This window comes from Grampus griseus (genome assembly GCF_964374135.1).
Source record: "Grampus griseus genome assembly, chromosome: 2".
NCBI classification, from domain to species: domain Eukaryota; kingdom Metazoa; phylum Chordata; class Mammalia; order Artiodactyla; family Delphinidae; genus Grampus; species Grampus griseus.
In genome coordinates this window covers 33,673,867-33,701,816 of record NC_139018.1, presented here as the reverse complement: position 1 = coordinate 33,701,816, position 27,950 = coordinate 33,673,867, and the positions used below count along the sequence as shown (strand labels likewise).

The following is a 27,950-nucleotide window of genomic DNA, read 5'->3' as shown; positions in this document are numbered from 1 at the left end:
TACTCAGTAATGTTTATTATTATGTTTCTTTATAAAAAATGTTGAAATATTCTACTACTATTTTAAGTTTTTGAGCATTCCTTTATTTATAAAGCTCTGGGACGTCAGCTTCTGCCCCTAGTGCCCTGTGGGGTCCCGAAAGATGAAGAATATATTTGCTTCAACAGAGCCACAGGTGTCCACTGCATCTTCCTGGAAGTGGCCAAACACGGGTGCCTCTCCATTGTTTAGTTTAATATGGGGAAATAATAGGGGTTAACTGGGTTGTTATGAAAGAGCTCAAGGTAATGCGGTGAGGACCCTGAAGCTGGCGCAGCTCCTGAAGGGGAGGCTGCTAGCCAGAGCCAGGCTGTCTGGCAAGGTGGGCTTTGCCTGGTTGTCTGGCCTCGGCCCAAGTTTTGACCCAGAGCTTATCACACTCAGGAGGATGTGGCCCTGTTCTCGGTCCCAGAGCTCACAGGGACTGAGTTATAAAAGCAGAATGCCAAATTATTCATTTTAAAATGAAAAAGAAAGCTGTTCTATGCATTGGAGAGGCATGCCTGTCTAGCTAGCATGTTTCCCCCTCAAGGCAGGTTAAATGAGAAAACGAAATATTGGAAGGTTACTTGATAAGTACGGAATTGATCATAAAGGGGTTAAGTGATTCAGTTGGTTATGGTATCAGGAACTGTTAGCTTGCTGCCTCCGTCTCCATAGTCCAGCTCTGCCTGTCAGGTGATCTGTATGCTCCCGGGAGTAGCACGCACTGGGGGCCCTGGCAGCCCTAGCTGGGTTTGGAATCAGTGCTGCCGCCATTTGTTTCTCTGACTATCCTTTTTTTTTTAATTGAAGTATAGTTAATTTATAGTGTTGTGTTATGTTCAAGTGTACAGCAAAGTGATTCAGTTATACACACACACACACACACATATTCTTTTTCAGATTCTTTTCCATTATAGGTTATTACAAGATACTGAGTATAGTTCCCTGTGCTATTCAGTAGGTCCTTGTTTACTTACGTTTTGTATAGTAGTTTGTATCTGCTAATCTCAAACTCCTAATTTCTCTCTCTCCCTCTACCTCCCACGATCCCCTCTGGTAACCATAAGTTTGTTTTCTATGTCTGTGAGTAGATTTCTGTTTTGTAAATAAGTTCATTTGTATCATTTTTTTTAGATTCCACATGTAAGTGATATCATATGATATTTGCCTTTCTCTGTCTGACTTAACTTCACTTAACATGATAATCTCTACGCCCATCCATGTTGCTGCAAATGGCATTATTTCATTCTTTCTATGGCCAAGTAGTATTTCATTGTATATATGCACCACATCTTCTTTATCCATTCTTCTGTCCATGGACATTTAGGTTGCTTCCATGTCTTGGCTATTGTATATAATGCTGCTATGAACATTGGGGTGCAGGTATCTTTTCGAATTAGAGTTTTCTCAGGGTATATGCCCAGGAGTGGGATTGCTGTATCATATGGTAGCTCTATTTTTAGTTTTTAGAGGAACCTTCATACTGTTCTCCATAGTGGCTGCACCAATTTACATTCCCACCAATAGTGCAAGAGGGTTCCCTTTTCTCCACACCCTCTCCAGCATTTATTGTTTGTAGACTTTTTGATGATGGCCATTCTGACTGGTGTGAGGTGATACCTCATTGTGGTTTTGATTTGCATTTCTCTAATGATTAGCGATGTTGAGTATCTTTTCATGTGCCTGTTGGCCATCTGTATGTCTTCTTTGGTGAGATGACTGTTTAGGTCTTCTGCCTCTCACTATCCTTTATATTAATTTTTGACTGATTAACTTCCTCCCCATGTCATTCTGATATATGTTTTAATTTATATTTTGTCTTTCATCAACGTACAACATGCATATAGTTTTATAAATCTAATAATCATATAATCCTTATACTGAAAAACAGCATTTCCCTGCCCCACATCCGCTTCTCCCCTTTGATTCTTACTTTCTGGAAGCAGCCACTTTCAAATCATTGTACCATGACTGTGTTTCCTTCCTTCCTTGTTGATTCTGCTAGTTAGCTCCATATTTCTAAACGATATATTTGAAGTTCTATTTTTGATTTTCCCATTGAAGATGATGTCTGTGGAAATGACCATTGACCACTTATTCACTCTTTCCCTCTTTCCAGTATGGTTATATCTTAGTATTTAGTTAAAACCATATTTAACATTTACATTATTGCGCCAATGTAAGTATTCATGGCAAGCTACTAAAATGTACCATTATTATGTTTCCTTCCCTTTTTTCCTTCCTCGCTCCTTCCCTCCCTGGTATGTATTTTTAATTTTGTCTGTGGAACATATTTCTCCATCCACTCTCCCTCTTTACATTGGTAAGGGCATTGGAAACCATAACTGCTATGCCTTCAGCACACCTAGCAAAGTGAACAATTCATTAGTATCCTCTACTACCCAGCCCATATTCAAACGTCCCTGATTGTCTCAAAGATGTCCTTTTATAGTTGTTTAGTTTGAGTAAAGATCTAAATGAGGTCCACAAATTCTATTTGGTTGTTATATTTCCTCACTTATAATCTACAGCACCGCACCCCCGCCACCCCCCGCTTTATTTGTGACATTGATTTGTCGGAGAAATTGGATGTAGAATGCCACACGTTCTAGTGATTGGCTGGTGGCTTCGTCATGGTGCTGTTTAACTTGTTCTTCCGTATCTCATAAACTAGTGGTTATTAGATTAGGATTTAGGGTTTTTTTAGGCAAAAATATTCTATAGGTAGTGCTGTATACTTCCTATTTTATCATCATAAGGCAATAATGTCTGGTTGTACCACCTTTAATGGTGATTAAATAGATCAGTGTATTCAGATGATGGTAGTCTGATCATTCCATTGCCAAGTTCCCTATCAACTTTTGACCTACTGGTTCACCAAATGAACATGCATTGATGATTGTTGCCTAGATCCATTATTTTATGGAGCACATAACCTATCCTTTTGTTGTGTGATTCTGCTTTGAGCCAAGAAGTGCTGATTACGTAGTTTAACCCCAGAGGGTCATCTTATTTGCCTTATTTCCAAGTCTAGGTTGGGGTCAGGGGGCTTTTCTGTGACCCTCATGTACTACCAAATAAGTGACTAAATTTACATGAAAGCAATATGCTTATATGTTGTATTGGTTACTGTTTTTATTTGAACCTTAGTTGAGCTTTGCTGTTGGCTTAGAAAACATAAGCAGAAAAGTGGAAAATTTTGTCAGTCATATTGAGAAGTAACTGGCAGGAAAAAGATAGTTTTTTTTTTTAAAGAAGTGGAACAAATCAGAGGACTCTGCTTTGGCTCATAATGCCTTTTTTCTCCAGGGTAGGAAAACTCTGAAATCTAATGGGGTCTCTTCTGCCTGTGAGGGAATTGGAGGGAAACTACCAGGACAGACTCTGATGACACACAGTCATTTGAGGACTTTTTGGTTATTGTTTTGTTTTAGTTTTTACTCCACTAGTTTGCTAAGAAGTCTTTCATAAAGATTTTTCCTAAACCCCGTTGCATATGAATTAGGGCTTTTCCTTTCCTCTGTAATGGGGCCTGATACCCTTTGATGTGTTTTAGCAGAATTTAGCTTCTAAATACAGTTTGAAACTTAGCTCTGCAGTTTGAAACACACACACACGCGCACACACAAACACACACACACACACACACACACAAACACGCCCTTGACTCTCTCGACTGACAAACGGTATTATTTCTTTACTGCAAGAACCTGTCCTGTAGGAACCAAGTTCAGTGGCAGGATGATACTGTGGAGACACCTTGCATCTCCTTCCTGAAAGGCTGGGATGTGCAGACCTCAGAAGCTTCATGATGAGGGGAAGTTTTCTCCAGTGTCTCTTGCCTGAGGGGCCTGTTTCCATTTTTTCAAAGATCTCCTTTTAAAGACAGATGAATTCCTGGTGTAAATGTCTGGTCTGTTATTGTAGAAAGATGCAGATTGGTTACCTTTTGAGTGACTCCTGTATTCCAGAGTTTAAGGCCCTCCTCTGAAATATTCTGCAGATCCAAATTTTTACAATATTGGGGCCTCTTCTGCCATTTGGAATGACCTTTTACATAACTTTCAATGACTAAGTGATGCCCATCTTTCAAGGCCCGGATCAAATGACACTTTCCCTGAGTCCCCCAGTGAGAAGTCATCTCTCCGCATCTTCTAGACTCCTGTAGCTCTCTCTTTTCATCCTTCTCATGACAAAGATTATTTATTTGCTCCCTTTCATTCTAGTTTGTTCACCTACTCATGTTACTTCTCCTTTTTAACAGGCAAATATCAGTCTTATCTTTTTGTTTGGACCATAGTTGGTATTTAAGAAATATTTTATTAATATTTTAAATTTTAATAATTAAATAAATTACTTGAGTAATCTTATTTTGTCAGATATCCAGCTTATATTTCAACTATGCTTCAGAGATCTGTAGGGGAATCTGTCAGTCTGATGTAGAGCCAGATTTTTTATTTCAGAAGAGGGAAGGAAAGAATGTATAGAGGAATTAACATGGAGCTTGGAGATTCAAGACTCACCTGTACCACTTCAGAGCCATTGCTTTAGAGCCATTGGTAGGTATGTCACTAGGGGCCCTACCTGGTAACTTGAAGATCTGTAGCCAAAGTCACCTAAGACTTATTTAAGATTTAGTTCTTTAGAAAGAGAGAAGAAAGGGCTGTATAGATTTATGAGCAGTGGTAGATGGTACAGGGGTGGCATCTTGGGCTCTCAAAGCCCTGCAAGGTAGTGCAGGCCAGGGCAAGGAGGTCTGGGAGGGGTTCCAGTCTAGCTGTGCTGGGAAGGATGAGTGCACAAAGTCCATGGGGTACCTAGATCAGAGAGAAGATGGTGAGGCCTGCGGTGGGAAGCCCTAATTATATACTTTATTCTTTAACCTCCTTGCAGTCTTGCCCTGAACCTACCTAGTCCCAGATATGGCTTTCTCTTGCTTCCACTGTCCTCTCGGGAACTCCTTGGCTGAATTAATGAATGGGACCACTTCTGATAAACCGTAAGCAGCACTTATAATGAGCCTCGCATTAGTAATGGAGGACTACCCTCAGAGAGACCATAGAGGCTCTAGCACTATATAGATAGTCGTCTCTGTAGAGAAAAGAAGTGAAGCCAAGATTCCATTGGACTGGGCGTCACAACTTCACAAGCAGCTCATACTTGTTTCAGAAAGACACTGAGACCCAGCTTTCTCGTGGTTGTCATTCCTTTGCCATCAGTCTGCCTCTCTTTGCGAGGTGTGCTCCCTATCAGGGTCAAGGAATGTAAAGAGCATGGGATTTGGAGACCTGGGTTTGGGTCCATTTATATGCTGTAAACTATAGGCCACTCACTTTTCCTCTCTGATGTGGAAAGAGATGTAATACCTACCTTATCACTAGATGGTAAGGAGATTCAGATGAGATTTTATAAGGAATTCTTCCCCATTAGCAAGTTATTTCAAAAGCTGCATTTTGCCACGGGTGAGAATCAAAGCCATGTTATGGTCTAATGGCTCTTCTTTTTATTAGTGTAAGCAATTCCCTACACCCCTTGGCACCTTGCTTTCCTCTCCTGTGAAATGGGCAAGAATATTGATACTAGTTGTCTAGAGAAGGGACTTACCTGGAGTAGAAAATGTGCAAGGGAGACATAGGACTGATGAGTTACCATTATGCTGTTTCCAATACTACCGATTTCATCTCTTCCAGCAGGATTTAGAATGCCATAAGAGTTTTCTTGGTGTCATGCTTGAATTTGATGTATCTGGTTGAAAGAGTGGTTTTGGGGTGACACAGGCATAGCTGCTTGCTGTAAGCTAGGCACGTTATTAAATACATTTATCCTTAAAGTGGAAGAATAATGTCACCTCATAGGATTGCAATGAGGACTGAGGAGGTTATGTAAATAGGGCATTGAGTGAGGTATTTGGCACCCGTTGGGGACTCAGCCCTGGACTATATATTGCTCTTCAGTTTTTACCTTCATCAAATAGCATTTATTAAAAATTCCAAATAAGGCATGGTACTAGGTGCTTTGACTTTAAATAATAGGGTGCTAAGGGAAGGTCAGGTTGGGGTGAAAGGGCTGAGGGAGACGGTTTGTATTTGTTTATTTGTTTTATAATAAACAGTAGTTAATATCTCCTCTCCTTCCCCGGTCCTGAGCCTGCTGAGTCACTGTTCCAGCCTCTCGTCCCCATGATCTCTGGCTGTGTCTATGGAATACAGCAAAACCCACAAGAAACCAGCACTAATAAATGGCAGATCATTTTGAGGGATTTTTGTTTGCGTTCCTGAGCTTGCTCTCCTGGCGAGATAGGAAACCTTTAATAAGACTTTTCCTAAATTATGCTGCATGTGAAATGTGGATTTTTTTTTTTTTCCCCTCTGTTCTCCTAACAAATGACCATTTCATGAGGTTTCTTTTCATTTTTTTTCCATCTTCTTTCCTGCTTCTCAGTACATTCCACAAAGAGCTTATTCCTCTGCTGGTTACTGATTGATGGTTCTACTCTGTGTGCCCTTTAATTTTGCAATAAACCAACAAGGAGTTGAGACCACAAACTTAAAGAGGATTGACTTATTTATTTGAGTGGATTCACTGGAGTGACGGCAGGTTTAGTCATTTCAGTGTGGTCCTGGGGAGGGCAGGAGGAGTCCGTGAGAAGGAACACTGTGTTGTCAATAACCAGACAGAAGAAAGCTTGCTTGGCCTCCCATTCCTGGGCCCCCATTCCCAGCAGTGATCCCTCCCAGGCCGGAAGTCTTCCACGAGACTCGCCCACAGCTCCAGGATCCTGAATTCAGTGGGACTCCAGATATATGGAAATGACAGTCACCACCCACAGGTCCTGTGTCCTTCTTTGCAAAAGGATCATGATGCACCTTAAAGGGCTGCAGGAATAGCCACAGACCTGCCGAGGTCACCAGTCCTTGCAGGCCTAGACTCCTGGCTGGATGACTTCAAAGACCCAGAACAAACCTCTGCCCCTACTACCTCTATCCCAGCTGTGTCCTCACCGTAAAACTGGGGCCTCCAGGATGCAGAGGCACTAATACGCTTCATGAATTGATTACCAAACATACTAAGAATCAATTTGTTGATTCTCACTTAGTACCACCCTGGCATGGAGTAACCAGTCTGAAAATAGATGCAAACATCATTTCAAGTAGGATAATAACAAACTTCTTTCTTTCTTTCTTTATTTTTGGCTGCATTGGGTCTTCGTTGCTGTGTGCAGGCTTTCTCTAGTTGCAACGAGCGGGGGCTACTCTTTGTTGTGGTGCACAGGCTTCTTATTGTGGTGGCTTCTCTTGTTGCAGAGCACGGGCTCTAGGCACGCGGGCTTCAGTAGTTGTGGCACACGGGCTCAATAGTTGTGGCTCTTGGGCTCTAGAGCGCAGGCTCAGTGGTTGTAGTGCACGGGTTTAGTTGCTCCGCGGCATGTGGGATCTTCCCGGACCAGGGCTCGAACCCGTGTCCCCTGCATTGACAGGCGGATCCCCAACTACTGTTACACCAGGGAAGCCCTAACAAACTTCTTGAATGACTCACATGGATCCTCAGTAAACTAAAGATAGCCCTTGTAGGGTATTTAAAAACATAAACTATAATGGAAAATAATCCAGAAAAGAATATGTATGTAACTGAATCACTTTGCTGTACACCAGAAACTAACACAACATTGTCAGTCAACTATACTTCAATTTAAAAAAAAAAATGAAGAAAGTAAAAAAAAAAGACATAGATACTGTTATCATTTAGATTTAAGGATTGCTCCATACTCAGTGCTGCTCTCTAAGAGTTGACGTGAAGCTGGAAAGACAAATGCCTGAATGGAATTTGTCCCAGCTGTGAACTCCTAGTCTAGATCCCGAAGTTGTTTGTGGCTCTACCACTTTTAACCAGCTAACTGCCTGTTTTTATTCTGCTCTTATGTGGCAACTTTTCTTCTGAAACTCTTGTCATCTCATTTTAGCAGAAGTGAAAATATTAGCAAAGTGGTTAGTGGCCAAGACAGAAATAGACTTCAGGAATCTGTGTCCTTTCTCTTGCCATACCTGCTAGAGCATGGTTCCTCCCTGGCCTGAAGACTCAATGTTTCCAACTCTACCAGACAGCAATCTAACAGTCAACTGGTTTCTTTTTGCTACTGAAAGTTTGTCTTATTCTTAAATGTTTTGAACAGTTTTCCTTTACATGTGATTTTTCATTAAACAGCACAGAGCTTGGGCAATCTGATGTCAGCAAATGCCTTGCTCTGAAGAAATTAATCAACAAAGATCCACAAGGCTGTGAGTTTTCACGTTGAGAGCCTTTTATGTGGTAGAACCAGTGTAGGCTACAGGGCCAGACAGATCTGGTTTGAATCCGGCTCTTCTACGTGCTATTTGGTCTGAGAAAATTGCTCAACTTCTGTAAACCTCAGTTTCCTCATCTTCAAAACGAAGATAATAATGTTTACTCCACCGAGGTGAGGATGAAATGAGCTAATGTATGTAAAGTGCTTGGTACAGGGTCTGATGCATAGGAAGTGCTCAGTAGATGTTAGTTTCCCCCCTTCTCCTTTCCCTCCTTTAGAAGCACATAAAATCTCATAACATTTACACTGTAGGTAGAAAGATAAGAATAACACAGATGACATAACTAGAGAAAAATTCTCGTACTGAATTACTTGGTACTGATTCTAGAGTGGGGATATCCAGAACTGAGAAGTCAGTGGCAGCCAGCGTAGTTAGGAAAGATTTCATGGAAGAGGGAAGATTTGAACTGGCCCCGGAAAGGTGGAAACTTAAAGAAGAGTAAAGGAGGATATTTCAGACTGGGGCACTTAGCCCGAGTGAGCAAACCACGAGAAATACAGAGATAGAATGTAGAGGTCTCCAGCCTCAATTTTTTCACTGGGAAAACTGAAGTGGATAGAATAAAGAGCTAATATTTGTTAGGCACCTGTTAGGTATTAGGCACTGTCTTAAGTGCTTTATATGTCAACTCATTTATCCCCACAATAGGTATGATTGTTGTCCCAATTACAGAGTTGAAGAAAGGCAGAGAGAGATTAAGTGTCCTACCTGAAACTCTCCAGCCAGTAGGTGGGAGAACTGAGATAGAAACCCAGGAGGTTTGACTGCAGAGCCCACCCTTCTAACACACAACAGCTGCCTCAGCTATTTTTCAGCTTCCCTCACTAGGTAGTTAGGGTCAGCTAAGACCATTCTGTGAACAAACTCTGAAAAATTTAAAATATCATACTCGTGGAAAATGGCATGATCGTTCTTGGTAATGACGTCATGTGAGAGGTGAACATGATCATAGGTGAACAACTGAAAGTGAGGAAGGAAGGAATTCAGGATGGAACTCACGTGATATTGGTCAAGTTTAGCAGCGCATGCGCCTCACCATCCTCTGTAGCAACTCAGAGGTCTGACACCACCTCACATTTGCTCTTGGGTCGGTGCTCCAGGTGGCCAGTCCCAAGCCACCAGAGTGGGTGTTGGAGACTGCAGACCTCTTTGTCATCTGGCACTGAGTGTGACCTGCCCTTGGCCAGGGTATCTGTTTTATGGGCCTATAGCTTGTGATCGGTAGTTGGCTTGTTAGTGGCCATGATGGGAGATCTCCACTCCAAGGGCATTGCCATGGAAGGAAGTCTGTTCCTACTCACCATGTAAATATTTAGCCATTTTAATGTATTTGTTCTGGGCCTATTCTTCTTGTGTCTCTCCTATGTTGACTCTGTTTAATCGAAGTTGATTATTGTTTGCCTTTATTGATATCATGTATTTAAGTATAGACATAGACAACATTGCTTCAGCTCCCAACCTCCCCCCACCTTTTGTTTTTAAATAACACCTTACACAGTATCCCTTCCTTGAGGACGTCAAATAAATAGTTTTGTTCAAGAGCATATCTGATGAGGCTGCTGCCTTGGAAATTTGTTCCTAGGCAAACCTTTTGACCTCCTTTTGAACAGATAGTGAGTGACCTTTGCTCCCATTTTATGCCACAGATTCACTCTGGAGACAGAGTTGAATGCACACGTCCAGTTACTGAGTTTGGAGAGCCCTTGGTTAGGCTGCCATTTGCCTCCGTGAAATAGAGAAACAAGGAGTCAGACCACTGTTGGCATATCCTCCTTTGGAGGTTCCTCAGAGGCCCCTCTGGGCTTCAGCTCCTCCCTCCTATAAGCCACTAACAGTGTGGTGGGGCTGGAGAATAGCCAGGTCAGTGTTTATCAGGCTGGACTCCCCCAAGAACCGTATTTTCAGATTCCCAGGGAGCAAGTGACTCAACAGAAGTGTTTTCTTGGTCTCAAATGAGTCTAAGGAGGGGAAATCGGTTAATAGCAGCCGTCTGTGATGGACAGATCACAAAGCTGTGTCTTTCTAATCCTCTTTGCAAATCAAAGGGAGGGGAATCCCCAGAGACCAGGCGTACACGTGAATAGAAAGCACCCCCAAGTAACAAAAACACCTAAAAAGGTCAGCAGAAACTCAGGGGGTTGTTGGAAATTCACCTCCCCTGCCTTTTTGTGGGGCTCGGTGGGCAGTAAGGGTGCGGGCGAAGACAACCAAACAAACTCCACACAAAAGGCACTCGGCCACGGGAAAGGCTACAGTGCAGTGAAGGCTGGTAGGAAGGTTTCTTCCATGTCCGTGAACCTCAGGGTCATCTGACAAGCGGCCTTGTTCTTTTCCAAGCCCTGGCTGACCGGAGACTTTTTTGTTCCCATGCTAACTGCAGAACTGCCCCCAGTTGGAGTATGCACCATTTGAAGCCACTGTGAGTGCACTGTCGCCGTTCACCAGTGGTGCCTGTTGTTTCCTGCAGCGGGCCTCACATCACTGACAGGATGCCGCCGAGGTTGGGTTGAAGGTGGAAACAGCACACCAACCTGCTGTTTGTGGCCCCGTTACAACTGTCGCCCCATCTGAGGCCCGGAACCAACACGTGTTAACCTCAGCCCCATTGGGGCCAGTGGAACAGCGAGCCGACAGTGGAAGCCGAGCGCTTCACGCCTACATCTCCGGCACAATAGCTGCCGGCCCAGGGTTTCCACTACATCCTCTTGCATGCGTACCCCAGGAGAAGTAGGCCAAGGAGAAAGCCACCCTGTTGTGCCGCGCTGTTCTCTTGTGTGTTTCTTTTGGCCAAAATGGCAGACACAGTTCTGCCTCAGTGCATTGTCTCTAAACAGTGGTCGAGGCAATGGCTACAATGAGGTGAAAGCAGTATTATCATCCATCCCTTTGTGATTGAGTGAGTGTGTGTTTGTGCAAAGCCGAGGAGATTCTTTTCTCTTCCTCCATCTATGTTGCCTCATACTGGGCCAATATCTGCTTTAAGGACTCTCCTACTAGCTTTACCTGTGAATTTCACAATGAAATCTACAACAGAGGTTTTCTTCTTCAGGTCTGTTATAAGAGGTGTGGATTTTATCAAGATTGAAAGTATCCTCACCATAAACACAAAATTATTTAAAGTTATCTCCCTTATTCTTTTTTTCCCCTCCTATCTTCCTCAGGCACTGCCAATTGGTTCTATGTAAGATGGATTTCCTAAGGTTGGACATGATGAGAATCAATGATAGTGGTGGAATTTTAAGGACAACACTAATGCTAATGTGGTTTGAAACATTTTTCATAGTGGGCTGCTACCTTTATGGTCATAATACACTCATTTTCTTCATGTCTTTTATGGATTCACTTTTAGGTACAGAGAGGTTAGGAGCCTTTCCCAAAATTGCACAGCAGTTTAGTGACAGAGCCAGGAATAAAAGGCAGGCTTCCTAACTTCCACAATAATCTTTTCTTCAAGCCAAATTGAAGTTTGGTCCTTTTACCACAAATATTTCGAAAGGAAAATCCCCTGTAGCCTTTCAGATTTTCCCAGAAAACAGTTGTCACGCAGACCTTCAAGATGGAAATAGCAGGCTGGAATACTAAACCCCTATCAGTTCTTTATTCTAGAGCTGACAGTTGATATTCTCTGGGCTGAAGCTAAAGAAAAACGATTTCTTTTTTTCATAATGGAATGATTTATAATTTTCCAGAGCTTGGCAAAACTAAGCCAGTGAAGAGTAAAACCAGATTTGTGATACTCACACTCTAAAATATTTGGTCTGACTTTTCCTCAAATATTGGATATTTCCTTTCAAAGCTAGAAGTGACCGGAAGGGAGGAGGTGGAGGATAGTCAGGGGAGAGGTGTGAGTCTGCGAGTATGGCTGTCTACACCTGCTTTTGGGGGGAGTTACCCTGTTCCCACACTGCACCCAGAGCACCCCTCTCGCCCTTCTTGGCCTTCTACCTCTGCCTCTCGCCCTCGCCTGTTTTCTTCTCCCCATCCCCCATTTCCCTCTGACGCCCGGCTCCTATTCAGCAGATAGGCTGGGGCAGACACCGTCATGGTTGGGAAGCATGAGGAGAGGATGGTGAAAACCACTCCAGGGCCTTTCTCTCAAGCCTTGGTGATGAAAGGACTCAATGAACCTTACCAATTTCTCACAGGAAAATTCCGGCCTCTGTCTCCTTAAGAGCAAGGCATTCAGTAACCCTTAACCGAGCCAGGATTAAAACTCAGAATTTCTGACTTATTCAAGGCCTGTGTTTAGATAGAAAGGCTCCATCACTGTCATACCTGGCAATTAGGATCATTTTAGATACCAAAAGTAACATTTTAAAAAAGCGTACCTTAAGCAGATAGGTCATTTTTTTATACTGAAATAATATTGGTCTAAAAATAAGATCTTATGGAAAAATCCGAACATTTTTTGCCTTCAAAACCTATGAAAAGCAGAGCCCTGTCATATATATATATATATATATATATATATATATATATATATATATATATATATATATATATATATATAGTATTTGGAGAAAGGTTTGGTTACAGTCACTTTATTTTTTTTCATTGAAGTGTAGTTGATTTACAATATTGTGTTAGTTTCAGGTGTACAGCAAAGCGATTCGGTTATACATCTATATATGTGTATACATGTATATTCTTTTACAAAAAGTTCTGTTCCATTACAGTTCAGAGCCCTGTCTATCTGAGAGTGCTAGATTTGACAGCAGGTAGGCAGTTTGGGGGCAGAGGCAGCCCTGAGGTCTCTCTCTGTCACTCAACTGATGCCCTTTCTCTGGCTGGCCAGGTTATCCAGTGGGCTGCCTGTTTCCTTGGGAGCTGTGAGTATTAGGATAATCACCGCACCTAGCCCTTCAGGCTTAGTTAAAGTGGTCTTGAGACTTCTCTGATTCTCTGTGTTAGGCTGTAGCAGGTTTCTAGCAGGGAATGGGCGGGAGGGAGGAGAAAGCAGATGTCCTTCTGGGCATAAAAATGCCCCCGAGATGCCTGAGGTTGCCTAGTGATTCCTCTAGCCCAGGAATCCTTAAACTCTGTCGCACCAAGGACATGAAGAGCTTTAGTTTTCAAGCCTCCTGTGGGTTTCGGAAGTGACCAGCCACATGCATCTGAAGCCACCGAAAGCCACTAAAAAGACCGGCAGAATTGGGCTAGGATTGCCTCAAATGCTTGACACTTCCGTGGAAGCTGGAGCTACTTGGTTTGTGGTTATTTATTAACGTCAGAGTATGAAAGGACTCTTGTCACAAGATTGGGCTTGTTACAATGTAGCATTTTCATAATCTTTTAATGTATTTCTAGATGTTAGATCCCTTTGTTCGTTACTTATGTTAGATTGAATTCTGGAGACCAGGGCATCAAGGCCTGGACCTGCCTGTGGCTCTGGGCTGAGAGTTCCTGGCTCTCCTCTCCTCTGCCCAGTGCTGTCTTAGGAGGGAGAGTGGGCAGGGAGGCCTGTAGACCCCCTTTCTTATCTAGACTGTTAATCTCAGGCAGATGACTCTAGTTCACTCTCTGGAAGGCAGGGATTATAAAAAAATTTACCTCTCACCTGCCCCCACAGAAAGCTGAATGAGGGCATGTGCTATATTCTTAGGTCCTTAAAAGAATCTGACTTATAAATATTGAGTTATTGTTTTGTTGACCATGAATCTCTCTTCTGCTGACCGAACAGGGCCAGATATCCCATTCCAACTTATTCTATTCCTGATTGACCACAAACTCCCTCTTTGTCACCTCCCAAGGGTCAAATAAAAGGAGGCTGTTTATCAAAAGCTGGACCTTTAGGCCTGACAGTTCCCTACTTTGATTTCTCCAGGGCTGTCCCACTTTCTCTTCTCTCCACCATTTTCCACTGGGCTGGAATATACTAAGTGGCTGCTCGTGGAGCTCCCAACAGAGATTCGTCTTTAATACTTCAGTGTAGGGTAGATCAGACTAGACACATACAGAGGCCCCTTAAGGCAGGATTTATCTTGGACCAGGGGCAGGAGACATGCATGGGGTGTGGGTATAGCCTAAATTAGTCTGGTCCTAGTGTAGCTGAAGAAAGATGTGCCAACTGAAGGCAGGTGGTCCACAGTGGACACAGAGATTAGTGGGGAGTCAGACTCAATTGGTCAGTGGACTCCAGCTCACCAGTCCCCTGACCCTGGAGGCTGATGGTTCTTCTGACCAGTGTATTCTGCTCCTTCCCCCTTAACCTCTAGCTATTTGCTTTCGGAAGCTACCTTTTTGATACTTAGTGGAAAAGAGTCATATGTTTTTGTTTGTTTGTGTGTTGGCTAGGTTTTCATCCCCAGGAACTTCTGCCTTCTGACCAAAATGACATTCATTCCCAACCATCTGCCTTACTAGTTCTTCTGGTCTTTAACTGCTTCCTGTTTTTCCATCTCCTCTCTAGCTTATAAGAGAAGCCCTGCTCTCTCTGAAGGCGGGCTATTAGGTTATTTATGAATCTGTACTCTGAAGTTTATTCTTCTTTGAGAGCTTCATTGTTCCCTTGAACTGAGCTTAGGTGTTGAACTACAGTGCACAGAAGGGTCGAGTAGGATGCATTTAGGGAAGTTGAATGATGCAAGGGAAACTTAGAACCCAGGGGCAAACTTAGGATCCCCCCCCCATTTTGCCTTGGGAGGGGAGCACTAAAAATGAGACTCAAGGTATATGTGACATGATATGAGGAGTCATTTCCTATTCATGTGTACCTGAAGCATCCTACAACCTGCCGGCTTTGCAAGGAAGCCCTGGGAGTGAGCGGTCTCTCCATATACAGAGTTGCATGGAGTTAACAGTTACTTTATACAATGTAGAGGGCTGCCTGTTTCCCCTCAGTAGGTAGATGGTCTTCTGTTGCCTGAAGAGTAAACTAAGCTGAATTCCATTTCCTCCTGGCTTCAGATGTAAAGATGTAATCACTACCATCAAAAAAACAAAAGCAAAATTTCCCCTTAGTCCAAGAATCTCACTCTAGCCTTTGGATTTGAAATTGATGGTAGTAGCAGGAAGGGGGGTGGAGTGTGTTGTATGTTTTTAATAAGTCATACTTCTAGAGAAATGGCAAAAATAGCATGCACTTTCAATTAAATTTTTATGCTTTTTGAGCATATCACCGGCAAATATTTGTTCTTTGTCATCAGCGTACTATATGTTGTACAAAAGGGAAGCAGGCATGGGTTTTCTTTCTCAACAAGCAAGGTGTAAAATCAGCAAAGACAGTGATGGAGGTTAACATTTAAGTATTTCCCATTGGCCAGGCACTATGCTCAGGACTTTATATGCATTATCCAGTTTAATCCTCAAAACCCTGTGAGTTAAGAATTATAACCCAGAGAGTTGTGAAACTTGCTCCACATCACATAGTTAGTAAGTGGTGGAACCCAGGATCTGAACTCACGTTTGTTTGACTCCAAAGCCCTCAGCCTAATCATTGTGCACGCTGCTCCCGCACAAATTTAGTACCAAGTGTCAGAAGCCTTCATCTTTCCAGTGGAGCAGAGCAGCCCGAAAGACCCTCTGAAGTGTCAGTCAGAACTCATTTTTGGAAAGCAGATAGTGTTAAGACTCTGTTTATAATGTGGAATAGTATTTGATAAGTTATTTTAGGAGTGTAGTTTTCATGTCTCCAGATTGCCTCAGAGGACAACACATCTATAGGCTTCTGCCCAGGTCATGATTATTTGTAATCAGTGCTATTTGGAAATATTTCCATTTTATCATTTTGCTGATCACAGATTTAGAAAATCACAACAATTCAGCAAGAGCAACCCCCTGAGTTTGGTTGCTGTGTATCCCTTCAGCAATTTGGCTTTCAGACTCATGATAAAAAGGGAGTGGATTATTAGCGAAACCACTTAGGAGCTTGTTCTTTTGCCATTGGAGAGTACAAATGGCTTCTTCTGCATCTACTCTTGCATTGGAAGTGGCACTGGGGGTGGGTATCTTTGGAGGCACATCTGTAGTTTGGTTTTAGGCTCAGCAGGGTATCATCTTGTTAGCTATGGACAATAAAGCCATCATCTCAGTATAAGTTTCCATTGTAGGACCAGGGAAATAATAATAAAATTGAGAAAAAGTGGTCTGAATATCTTAGTAAATGTCTTATCTTTTAACTTGCAAGTTTCTAGAGAAGACACACAGAGCCTTCACCTCTTTCTTTTCCCCTGTGTACATGGTGACATGCTTTGCATGGTTGGTATTCAATAATTATTTTTCTCATTACTGTTACTATATCACTAGTGTTCTAGTCATTTTCACCAAATCGCCTTTTAGAAGAATTCCCCCCAAAATAGAGCTTACATGTCTAGATCTCCTGAAGCTTCACTTTTTTTTTTTTTTTTTTTAACTGTGACAGATACATTATTTTCTTCACTGGTAGAAAAATCACATGGTATTCTCAAAACAATGCTGGTTTGTTACTGGTCTTGCTTTAAATAATTACTATCGTTTTCTTACTGAGATTTTTACACAAATTCTTTGAAACTAAGTTAAGCTTAGGAAGGACTGAGACTGGTAGAAATGATCAGGTGCTGAAGTATATATCCTGATGTAGAAAATTGTGATTTCATGTTCTGTTGTTAGATCCAATGATCTGAAGCATGTGGCATGTACTTTATTAGTAATTTATTAACCTATATAACATTCTTCTTAAGGAAATAATAGCAACAACAATGGCTTACATTTACTGGATATTTATCACATGCCAGACACTATATTAAATACCTTACATTAATTATCTCATTCAATTCTCGTAATGGTTCTATATGATAGGTGCTTTTTACCTATGAATAGATGAAGCTCAAAGATTCAAGTAACTTTCCCAAGGTTCACAGTGTCACAGTCAGAATTTGAACCCAGTTTTATTGAACAGCAAAGCCCGTACCCTATATAATAAAGAGGAAAATGAACATAATTGCTTATTCTTGCTCCTGAATATGAGTATTTATTTCTTAAAAGAGCAGGCTTTTATTTGGCCATTTCCAGCCATTTTAATTGAAAGACTTATCATATGTGATTCTTACCAGTCCAGATGAAAATGAGTAATACAAAAGCATAGGAAGGATGAGATTAGCAAATACTCAGTGGAATACTGCAACATCCGGTCATCGCTGCAGAGTAGCTGGGGATTCACACGAGCCTGGTTGACACACAAAGACCTTGGACAGGCTGTCTTTGTTAATAGAGTACTTCACTTCTTTTCCTGACCCTGCCATCGTGCTCCCCTCTCAGCCCCCAATTAAGCTGCCATTGGCATAGGATTTATAACGTGTCATTGGTCCATTCGAGAGACAGCGACAGAGGTGTGGCTGAAAAGCTGGACAGTAAAGAATGGAGACAATTTCCATTTCTGCTCCAATCAGGGTGGCAGCAAAACCATAGCTGACCCTTGGAACAGACCACGACGATTTGGCTAGTTGCATATTCCAGGTACCAAATGCCTAGTTTTTCAGAAGTTACGTTTCCTCTGAGGGACCAAGATGGTTCACCAAGATGCCCACGATGGGAACACCTCAAATCTTGAGAAATGATTGTAACGTTAGTCTTGCTGCAGTTTTCCAGGAGAGAATCTGTGTTCTGTTCTCCCTTTAGGTTTCTAAACAATAGAGCAAATTTTATAAATGAGGATTTTTTAAGGAAAAGAATAATTTCTTGATGGAACCATATGTAAAAATATTGTGTGGAAATAAATCATGTGGATTAGGTGACTTTAGAGTCCTTTCTAGGAATTTTAAATGTTATGAACTTTACTTTGTATAGGTCGGATTCTATTAATTTGTGTTTTAAATACATAGTGAGACTTTGGAATTCTTTTGTTAGAATTCAACTTACTGAAAAGAAGAAGAGTGCTATTCCTTTAGAGATGAATTTTATTCTAACTTCACAAATTTGGAAATAAAATTCTGACTTTCCAGTTAACAAGGGAAGAAGCCCCAGGCACCCAGATGTTAAATTATTGCTTTTCTTCAGCGCTAGTCATATTGTATGTTGTGAATATAATTTAAAAATGATAAAGTGTGCACGTATTCATCTTAATTCTCTGGTTGGTCTTCTATTATTCAGGTAATATGGCGACACTTCTCTGTCCCAATTTACTCAGCATTTAGAAAGAATTGATTAGTGGTTTAAGCTCTGAAAAAAGTCAGTCTGTTTCCTCGGTCTTCTGTGATTTGAATGACCTGGAGGCGTTGCCAGATAGTTCTGGCCTAAAGATAAAACTGATGCAAGTCAGAGCTGGGGTTTTCCTACCTGCGTACTTATCAGTCTTCCCCTAAACTACAGCCTTTTGATAGCTCTAATAATTAATTTGGTCTTCTCTCTTCTCCCTTCCCTCCGCCTTCTCCTTGTCTGTTCACAGGTTATCTTGACGAATCAAATTACAACCCATCTGAGTGGAGCCCTAGCTTCTCAGGCAGACCTGGTGTCTCCAGCTGATGATTTGTCCCTGTCTGAAGGTAAGGGATCTGTCTTAGAGGGGCTGAAACTTGACACTGACATACGGCTCCGCCACTGCCTCTCTGCCTTCTGCTGAGAACTGAGACACACAGCTAACAGGCCCTGGCCAGTGAACCCAGCCGGAGCCTGGCGATATAGGCTTGGCCACCTTTCCTGGCATCTGATCCCTTATATTTGGAGAGTGTGTTGCTCTGTCTCTATAAGTGAGCTTCCTTTTTCACCTGAGTGAATCATCTTCACAGGCATCTGTCACCTCCACCTAAGGCTCGTCACTCCTCTGTAGGTTCTTTTGGGTCCTCAGTATGAGGGCTGGTGAACTGCTAAATGACTTTGTTTTTGAGACTGATGCTCAAATGTTGGCTTTACCCATGGTCGTACAGCAATTTAACCTTTTGTTTGTGCTGGGTACTTTTGGACTGGCTAAAAGTGTACACCAGTATCATGTACTGGAGACGTGGCGTTCCCAATCAGCTTTACAGAAGGATTAAGAAAAACTAGCCACGTTGGTAAATCTGCAAAATTTTCTCCACCCTCCCATGCCAGCAAAGGTCAGACTGGCTCTGGTTTATGTAGCTAGGGGAATTACACCACTGAGCCAGTGGGTGGTTTCTAGTTTTACTGAAAGTTCTTACTTGACATTTCTGAGTTCTGCTAGTCGTAGTCTGATTGCTTTCACGGCAGTATGCTGTGGGCCTGGGTGGATGAGCATAGCTGTTCCAGGCCCCTCTGCACTTTCCATTTTCTGAGAATTATTCATGGTGGAATATATGCGACCTCTAGGGCTAGCAAGGCTCCTGACTGCCCAGGTGGTTTTCCATGGATTGGCCTTGGATTATGGTCTCAAAAATTGCAAGGACCACATCCCTGCTTCTCAGCAGTGTTTTTCAGAGTGAAACAAATTACTTATTTATAACAACTGTAGAGTGCTCTGTGTACCACACTCAGTGGTATTTCCACACTCAGTGATGCATTGTCATTCCCGCTAAAAAGCTGAAACATCAGTTTTCGTTCCCTCCATACACTTCTTTCATCATCAAGTCTGCTTGGTTGTCCTTTCCAAATATATCTGTGCCCTCTTTTTTGTGAGTTGTATTGTGATCAGCTGACTTATTAAAAACTCACACTTGGATTATGTTAATAAATTCCAAAATGGCCTTCCCAACTCCAGCCTCTCCCATGTACATCTTACACTACCAAATTAAACTTCCCCATTTCTGGCTTCCTTTTACTGTGTCAGTCTCCTACTCAGGAATCTTGACGTTGTTTTAGCCCATTTCCTGAGAATGGGCAAAAAGCAACAAGCTGATTTTAAAATATTCAGGAATTTGTGGCTTGTTAGCTTGCAGTCAACCAGGGTGGAAGTATTTACACCATGGAAATCAGCAAATGCTGAAAATCAGGTTTTTTTCTGTTCTCTTGTGTGGACCAGTTTCCCCAAAAATACTCTAGATTAAGTTGATGCTTCTTAACTCTTTGTAGTCTGTCCTTTCCTTCCTCTGCACCCTCTGTGAAGCTCCTCCAGCAAGTATGCTGACCTTCTGCCTGCTCTCCTGAGCCCTGGCTCCGTGCCTCTGCAGAGACAGCTCACCCTTCTAGAACAGCATTTCCCTTTTTCACTCCTACCTCTTCTTTTCTTCCCAAATCCTCCCACTCCTTCAAGGTTTATTTAAAGACCACCTCTTCACGTATGGACACCAAGGGGGAAAAATGGGGGTGGGTGGTGGTGGTGGTGGGATGAACTGGGAGATTGGGGTTGACATATATACACTAATATGTATAAAATGGATAACTAGTAAGAACCTGCTGTATTAAAAAATAAATAAAATAAAATTCAAAAAAAAAAAGACCACCCCTTCCACAAAACCTCCTTTCCTGTTCCAGTCTGCCTTGGTCTCACTCTCTCTTCTTCCTCTGTGGCCCTTCTACCAGATCAGCAATAGACAGAAAAGATAAAAAAAAAAAAAAGAAATTAACTTTTCATGGTTTCCCCACCAGATTAAAGTCACAGGCTCTCTTGTATTCTTTTTGTTGTGCCTGAATGACCAGCAAAGTTCTAGGTACGTAGTAGGCAGTAAATAAATGCTGAACCAGTACCATAGTAAATGTTTTGTAACAACAGTGAACCATGAGAATCACATAAAGACCTATGAACGTGATTAAAAATTATTATTATAAGTATTACACACGTACACACACATTTATTCAGTTCCAAGGAGGAGACCAGAAGAGACTATCTTGTTTCCTTATCTGAAAGCCAATAAGTAAGAGTACTTTTCTTTGTCCTGGCTTCCTGGTTTATCTCAAGCAAAGAAGAGAAGCAAAACAGATATAAAGGAAATTGCTTTGTGGCTGCAGTGTAACCGCTTCAAAAAAATGGTAAAGTCCTGTTCATGGCCAAGGGAGAGTTACCAGCTCATCCTTAGACAACTTTTTCTTATTATGAAACCCAAGGGAGAATGGAAGCAATTGAGTTTTCTAGATCTTTTCCTTCCATAGCTAAGCAGATAAAGAGTCTATAGAATTTTTTTCTGAAGCCTATAATGAAGTTCCTTACCAGTGAATGAAAAAAAATAATAAATTTCTTAGAACACTTATACCTATTCAAATATATTGCAGTGGTTGTTAATGTTGCTACGATTAAAATGTACAAATCTCTCTGTTGTTGTAAGCATGCGTTGTATCATCAGCTTTGCCCTTGTGTTATAGCTCTGTGATCTTGGGCAGCTCTTTTAATCACTTTGGGCCTCAGTTTTTTCTGTTAAATTACAGACAGGTTGAGTATAAGATGGCTGAAGTCTTTTCTAGCTCTGACTCTGTCAGATTGTGATGTGGGTCTGAAGGTCAGGAGCGTTCACTTGGTGATGGGGTTTTAAAATTCTGATTTACAGTGTGGGAAGAGTGACCTTGTCGTCCTAGATTAAACATAATGGAAGGGAGCCTCAGAAATCTTAGCACTGATACATCAGCGTACCTCTAACAGCCCCCCCTCCCCATACTGCTGTCTCTCTCTCTCTGTAAACACTTCTGGGCTTGTCTGTCTGTCTCTTGCTCTCTCTACCCTCTCTCGCACGCAAACATGTACACTAGAAGTGTGTGCAAGCTGGTGAGAGTGAGAAACACACTGTGATGGGCTGAGCCCAGGGTTCACCCTGTCCTGTAATAGATTTCAGCTGCAAGAGCAGAGGGCACGGCTTAAACAGCGCTCCCTTGAAAACAGTTGCGGGGTGAGAACAAGCGACCGAGAGCAGCCAGTGAGAAAATGATCCGAGTTGACCCGAGAGAAGTACCCAGCAGGGGCTGATGCGGGGAAATGAAGTTCCTTCTGCTCTGACTCAGAGCAGGGGATACGAGTGACCTGGCCCAACTGAGAGATCTCTTCCACACCAGCGGATCCTGTACTATTAATATCTACCAGCTGCAGGCCCAGAGCATCCCCCTGCTGAGATCAAAGAGTTCCTATCTTAGCTGGAACAAGGTCATCTGCACAGGGCTGTAAAAGCGAGCCCTGGCTGGCTGCGGGGACCTCGACGGGGGAGGAGAAGGCAGGAGATGGGGAGGTGTTCTCTCACGCTCCTTTAATCTCGGCTGACCAGCTGTTGCACTCCCAGTGTTTGTAAAGTTGAGAGTTCTTTGTTTTTGTGTTGCTGGGGCTTTTTTTCCTTATTAAATTTGTGCCTGGGTTGTTGCTTGGATTATGTAGACCTAAGTTCACTGCTAGGGTCCACGGTCTGATTCCCTTTGAGGATTCATTCCCCCAGTGAATTATTCAGCTCCCATTTGGGAGGGCCAAAGAAAGGAGAAGTGGACACCAAAGGACTCCCCCGCCATTGCTCCTACCCATAGCTTTGTGTCCTGAGAAGGCATGAGAGGGCAAATGGAATTTTTCCTATTTAGTTAAAATAACTCCTCATACGTGCAAGTGTGCTTGTCAGTTTTCAGCGTGCCTTTCACAGACATTATTTTCTTCCTGTGGGGGAATGGACCGGCTGAGACTTATGCGGATTGACCAAAGTTATATTGTGAACCCAAGGGCAGAAATCAGGATTTTTGACTTTATGATCTACATTGTTCTTGACCAGGCACTGTGAGTCAAACTATTTTCTTCTTCGGTGTTTTGCTCTGTTGACAGAAACTCAGGCGTGTAGGTTATTATGAAGTTCAGTGTCTGGTTACTTACTAGGTTATTGTGACTGTTCTGTGACCAAGGACATGTTTCTTATATGCCCTTGACATTTCTTCCCGGTGTTCGTCGAAGATGCTAAGGATGATTGGATCTCAGTCATAGTGATCAGTAGAGAAAGGATCTAACAGTCCAGCTGGCCTAAGACACCATGTCCTATTCTGAAGTCACCTGGGATTTGAGCAGAAAGGACTGGCTGAGCCCCTATCCACCCAGGCACAGTTGGTAGGTGAGACTGCCGTGTGGTGACAGTGGGCCCTGTGCAAGATTGAAGCTTTGTTCCACCTAGGTCATAGGCTATCCTTCCTCAGATAATTTACTGGGATAGCAGTCACTTCAGTGTGGTGACGTGCCCATTTTAGGAGCCTAGGGTGGCACTTAATATCCTTTTATCTGTAGTAATAGTTTTTCATAGATAACAGCCTTAAAAAACTAAAAATTAAAAGTACCTGGATGGGTCAAGGAAAGAACACAAGAGGAAAAAGTAGTATTTACTAGAACCAAGAGTGGTTTCTAGTTTTAGTATCGGAAGCCTTTCTATTCCAGTTGAACTGATGGCTGATTTCATGTGCAAGAGAAGGTATTTTGGGATTCATATTCCCTAACAAACCATCCCTGCAGAAAGCTGGAGTCCATTTGATAGATTATATGCAAGTGCGTGGCTTGTGTCTCTTTTAAAATAAATTCAACAAGCAAGAACAGCTCAGAATGGTTGGGACGAATCAGGGACTCGTGGTTGTGAAAGAGGCAGACTTCAAAGCGTGGTAGGAATTTTCAAGTTTTATTTCCACTCTTGCTTTCCAGCTGGATCTGCTCTGGAGTTACTGCAGGATGTTTGAAAATGTGGCTCCCTGCTAATCTCAGACAGTTGCTATGATCAATGGTTTCTTTCATTTCCGATAAAAAACACTGGTGTTTCTGCTTAAATTGTGTGTCCTTTCAGCTTTATTATTATAGTTGTAATTTATTGTCCAGCATTACCCGAATTTGTAATCCATTAACCACAAACTTTGGGGTAGATTGGTCAAGTTAGCAGGACTCTGTCCACACTTTGGCTCCAAAGCCCTGCATAGCCCAACCTCAAACTAAATGTTCATTGGTTTGGGTAGGACCCTGTGCAAGGGAGTGTGGGCGGGGCAGCTTTAAAAACCCACCTCTTGGGGGCATGGTGCAGGTTGGTTATAATTAGTGCTTTGAAAACATGAAATGTCACTTCAAGGTTAATATTAACAATGATGATCAACATTGTGAACATTAGCATTTCCATAGTATTTAAAAATGTCTTAATGTGATGAATCATTTAATCCACCTCAAGCAAGTGAAGCCTGAAGGCAAGAAGGGAGTTGCCCAAAGGCCACACAGCGGGTGAGAGGTGGTGGCGCCGGGAACAGAAGCCAGAGCCCCTCCCGTGAGATCCTAGATTTGCACACTGCTGCCTCTTAGGAGGGAGTTTGGGATACAAATACTTGTGTCCTAGTGACCTTTCCGTTTTTGATTCCAAAGCCATAGACACACAACTTCACTGCTTCTGTTCACAAGGGGATACACACCTACCCGTGCCCCACTCCCCCTAGTATTTAAGAATCCACGGCCCTTAGCTGGGTATATACCACTTCCCGCAACGGTTCAGCTGCCATGAAAGGCCTAATTTATAGAAAAAGCTTAGAAGATTGAAATACCTCCCAAGCCCTGTAGCATTTAGCTAAAGAAAGCCTAAATGTTATGTGAGGTGCGAGCCACTAGAGTTGAGGGGGGAATGGGCACAGCCCACAGACATCTGAAAAGCTGTGGATCTCGCAAGGGAGAGGAACTTGTTGAGGATTTTCAGCCGAGAGGCCAGCGGGCGATAGAACCACAGCCAAGGGATCAAAAGGAGAAAGGAACAGTGAAGTCAAGCACCAGGAAGCATTTCTTGGTCAGGAGTTCTGTTTTGCTAGTGAGAGATTGCCGGAGAGACACATTTGAAGCAGGAGGTGCATTAAGATCAAATGAGATGAGAGCCAGAAGTTTTCTTCGGGAAGCGGTCTTCGAGGCGGATTTACTGGCTCATTTCCCAGATCAACATATGTTCCTGTTCACATCTCAGTGTCATGAAGGCAGAAGGGACGAGAACACCAAAGCCAGTTTTGCCAGTTGCTTCAACTACAGAGGTGGCAGGGCTGGAAGCCCAGAGAAGAGGGGGTGTGATCCCGGAGGTCTTCAAATCCAAAGGATTCTCTGAGAAGAGATCCTTGTTTACATCATCGAAGAGAATTCTATACCAAAGATGAGAGGCGTCCAGGTCAGCAATCATAAAGTAAAGAATGGCTGGTTTCTAGGAGTGGTGCCAGGAGATAACTTAGTTTGTGTTGTTATGTGGCAGGGAAGACTTTCAGAATGCATTGGTGATATTTACTAGGATTTGGGGAGGATTGTAACAAGGTCTGGCAAGGTGGTCTGGCCCAATGACAGTCCAGCTGAGCTCCGACCTAGGTTTGGATCTCTCTGAGGGCTTTGCTTTTCTTCCTTCTTCTGATAAGCCACTCGATAAATACCAGTTGGATTAAACTGTATTTTATTCAGTCAGACTGACTTTTCCTGTGGATTAGCTGCATTTCTGCACATAGTAGCATAGTTTTAGAGCTATGGTCCCTCCAAAAAAAAAACTTTTTGGCTAGATGAGGAGACCTTTAAGTGCCTTCCCGCCTGATGATTTCATGAGTTGTGAGCCTCTACTATATGCACTATGTTAATGTTACAGGAAATCCAGAAATGAGCAAGATACGGTCCCTGCCCTCAAGATATTTACAGTGCAGTTTGAGAATCATTCTAAAGAAGCACAGTATTAGGTAGAATGTGTGCAGCGCTTTAGACAAGTATGGTATGGACCAAAGTCCCCGGGATTCAGGAAGAAGGGAACATCTCTTTCAGCAAAGGGAGATCTGAAGGGTCCAGGGAGGAAGATGTAAGAGATAGGCCTTGAGGGATAGATAGGATTTCAATAGGCAGAGGAAAGATCAGGAAATGCTGAGAACTAAGACATTAAGTTCAAAATAGGCCTTGTCTGCCCTTATCTCCTATCATTATCCTCCTCTTCAAACCTGTTCCAGCTGTACAGCCCACTCCCTTGTTCCTTAGGCTCTGGGCTTTCTGCCTCTGGTCTTTCGAACTTGCTCTTCCCACTGACTGGAGCGCTTGTCCAGAACTTCCCTTGGCCTGTTGCCTCACTACCTTCAGTCTCACTCAAGTGTCATCTTCTCAGAGAGGTCTTCCATCACCTCTCTATCTAAGATGAAACCACTACCCCCTTCCCAGCCTTCTCTATCCCCTAAACCTACTTGATTTTCTTCATTGCCCTTATCACTACCTGATCTTATAAGTTTATTTGTTTATGAGTTTATGGTCTGCCTCCTTTGCTTTCATATCATCTTCTCAAGGTCATGGACTTTGTCTTGATCACCCCTGTATCCCCTAGTTCCTAGAGGGTACTCAGTAAATAACAGGATCTGTGTTGTAGGGAAATGTAGCATATGTTGGGAAGGTAGCAAAGGAGCCCCATTTGCCTGGGGTTTTAGGGTAAATCTAGGAGGTCATGTGCAATAAATTTGGAAGTAGATCGGGGCCAGACTTTGAATGCCAGACTGAATTAAGGTTTTGTGATAAAATGATCATAATTTGTACTCTGAAGACTGTCCAGACGAGATGTGTAAGATGGCTTAGGGATGGGGATATGGGAGGTAAGGAGACAATGAACTCATCAAATATTTAGGGAAATGGGATACCCATTAGGCACCAGGAACTACACTTAGTGCTAAGGATACAGAGATGGAAGAAATGATGTTCTAGGTAGAGGATACATCATTACTAAAGATATGGTGGCAAGGGCATGGTCATTTGAAGAACTACCAGTCATTCCTTATGACTGGGAGTGTAGGGGGCATGTACGGGAATGCGGGGGGGGGGTAGGACTTGAGAAGTCAGCAGTATGGATCACGGACATCTGGCGTAACATGTTAGGGAGCCGATTTTCCCTGAAGCCTCTGTGAGAAGAATGTGAGGATGATCCATTGGTAACATGTCATTTCCTTGATCAACATGATTGATGAGACTTATTCGACTGACTGGGAACATTTCTCCTTCCTCCCTTATAGTTACGTGTGCATCTCTTCCTAAGCCACATGCTCAAAGGTGAATGATCTCCCTAGATAGAGTAGGGCTGTTCTTCAGTCAAGGCTATGGGGTGGTAGTGTTTCCCCAACAGAACCCTCATCCCAGTGGTTCTCAAACTTTAGCATGCATCAAAATCACCTGGAGGGGTTATCAATACACACCTTGCTGGGCTCCCGCTCCCAGAGTTTCAGTCAGTCTTGGGAGGGGCCAGAGGATTTGCAATTCTAACAAATTCTCAGGAGTTGTTAATACTGCTGTTCTGGGGACCACACTTTGAGAACCACTCTTTATTCATTGAGTCTCTTGTCCATGTTAGGCATAGGAATACCAAGATGAATGTGTCTCCATCCGAGCTCTCAAGGAGGTAATACCCTAAGAGAGGGCATAGGCATGTAGAAGGGACACCATCAGACCCACGGCAGCCACCTGGCCTCCATTGGGTCGCCAGTGGTGTTTTCTGCAGGCTCTGTCTCATGTCTGGGAGAGAGTATTTACTAGACTGTTTCAGGGTTCTTTTGGTAGCAAGAAACAGAAAGCCACTCAAGTTTGCTTTAAAAAAAGTCAGGCCTACTTATAACTGTAGCTAACATTCATGGACCGTATATCATGTGCCTGGCATTGTACATCCACTATCACATTTAATACTCACAACAACCCTCTGAGGCAGATGGTAATCATTATCCCATTTTCTAGATGAAGGAACTGAGTCCTAGAAAGCAACACAGTTATGGGCAGAGCCAGGATTCCAACCCAAGAGTCTGGCTCCAGAACTTACATTTTCATCCACTGAGTTC

The 27,950-nt window shown here is 42.8% G+C and overlaps 1 protein-coding gene across 2 annotated transcripts in view; it reads left to right on the top strand.

The window, feature by feature from the left end:
• Positions 1-27,950, top strand: part of RAD51B (RAD51 paralog B) — a gene marked incomplete at its 3' end in the record, with an annotated part of 683,831 nt that overhangs the window by 431,076 nt on the left and 224,805 nt on the right. For both annotated transcript variants that reach the window (XM_082649495.1, XM_082649494.1), the window contains exon 7: positions 18,730-18,826. In XM_082649495.1, the coding sequence (XP_082505621.1) occupies positions 18,730-18,826 (97 nt within the window). The remainder of the gene's footprint in view (positions 1-18,729; positions 18,827-27,950) is intronic.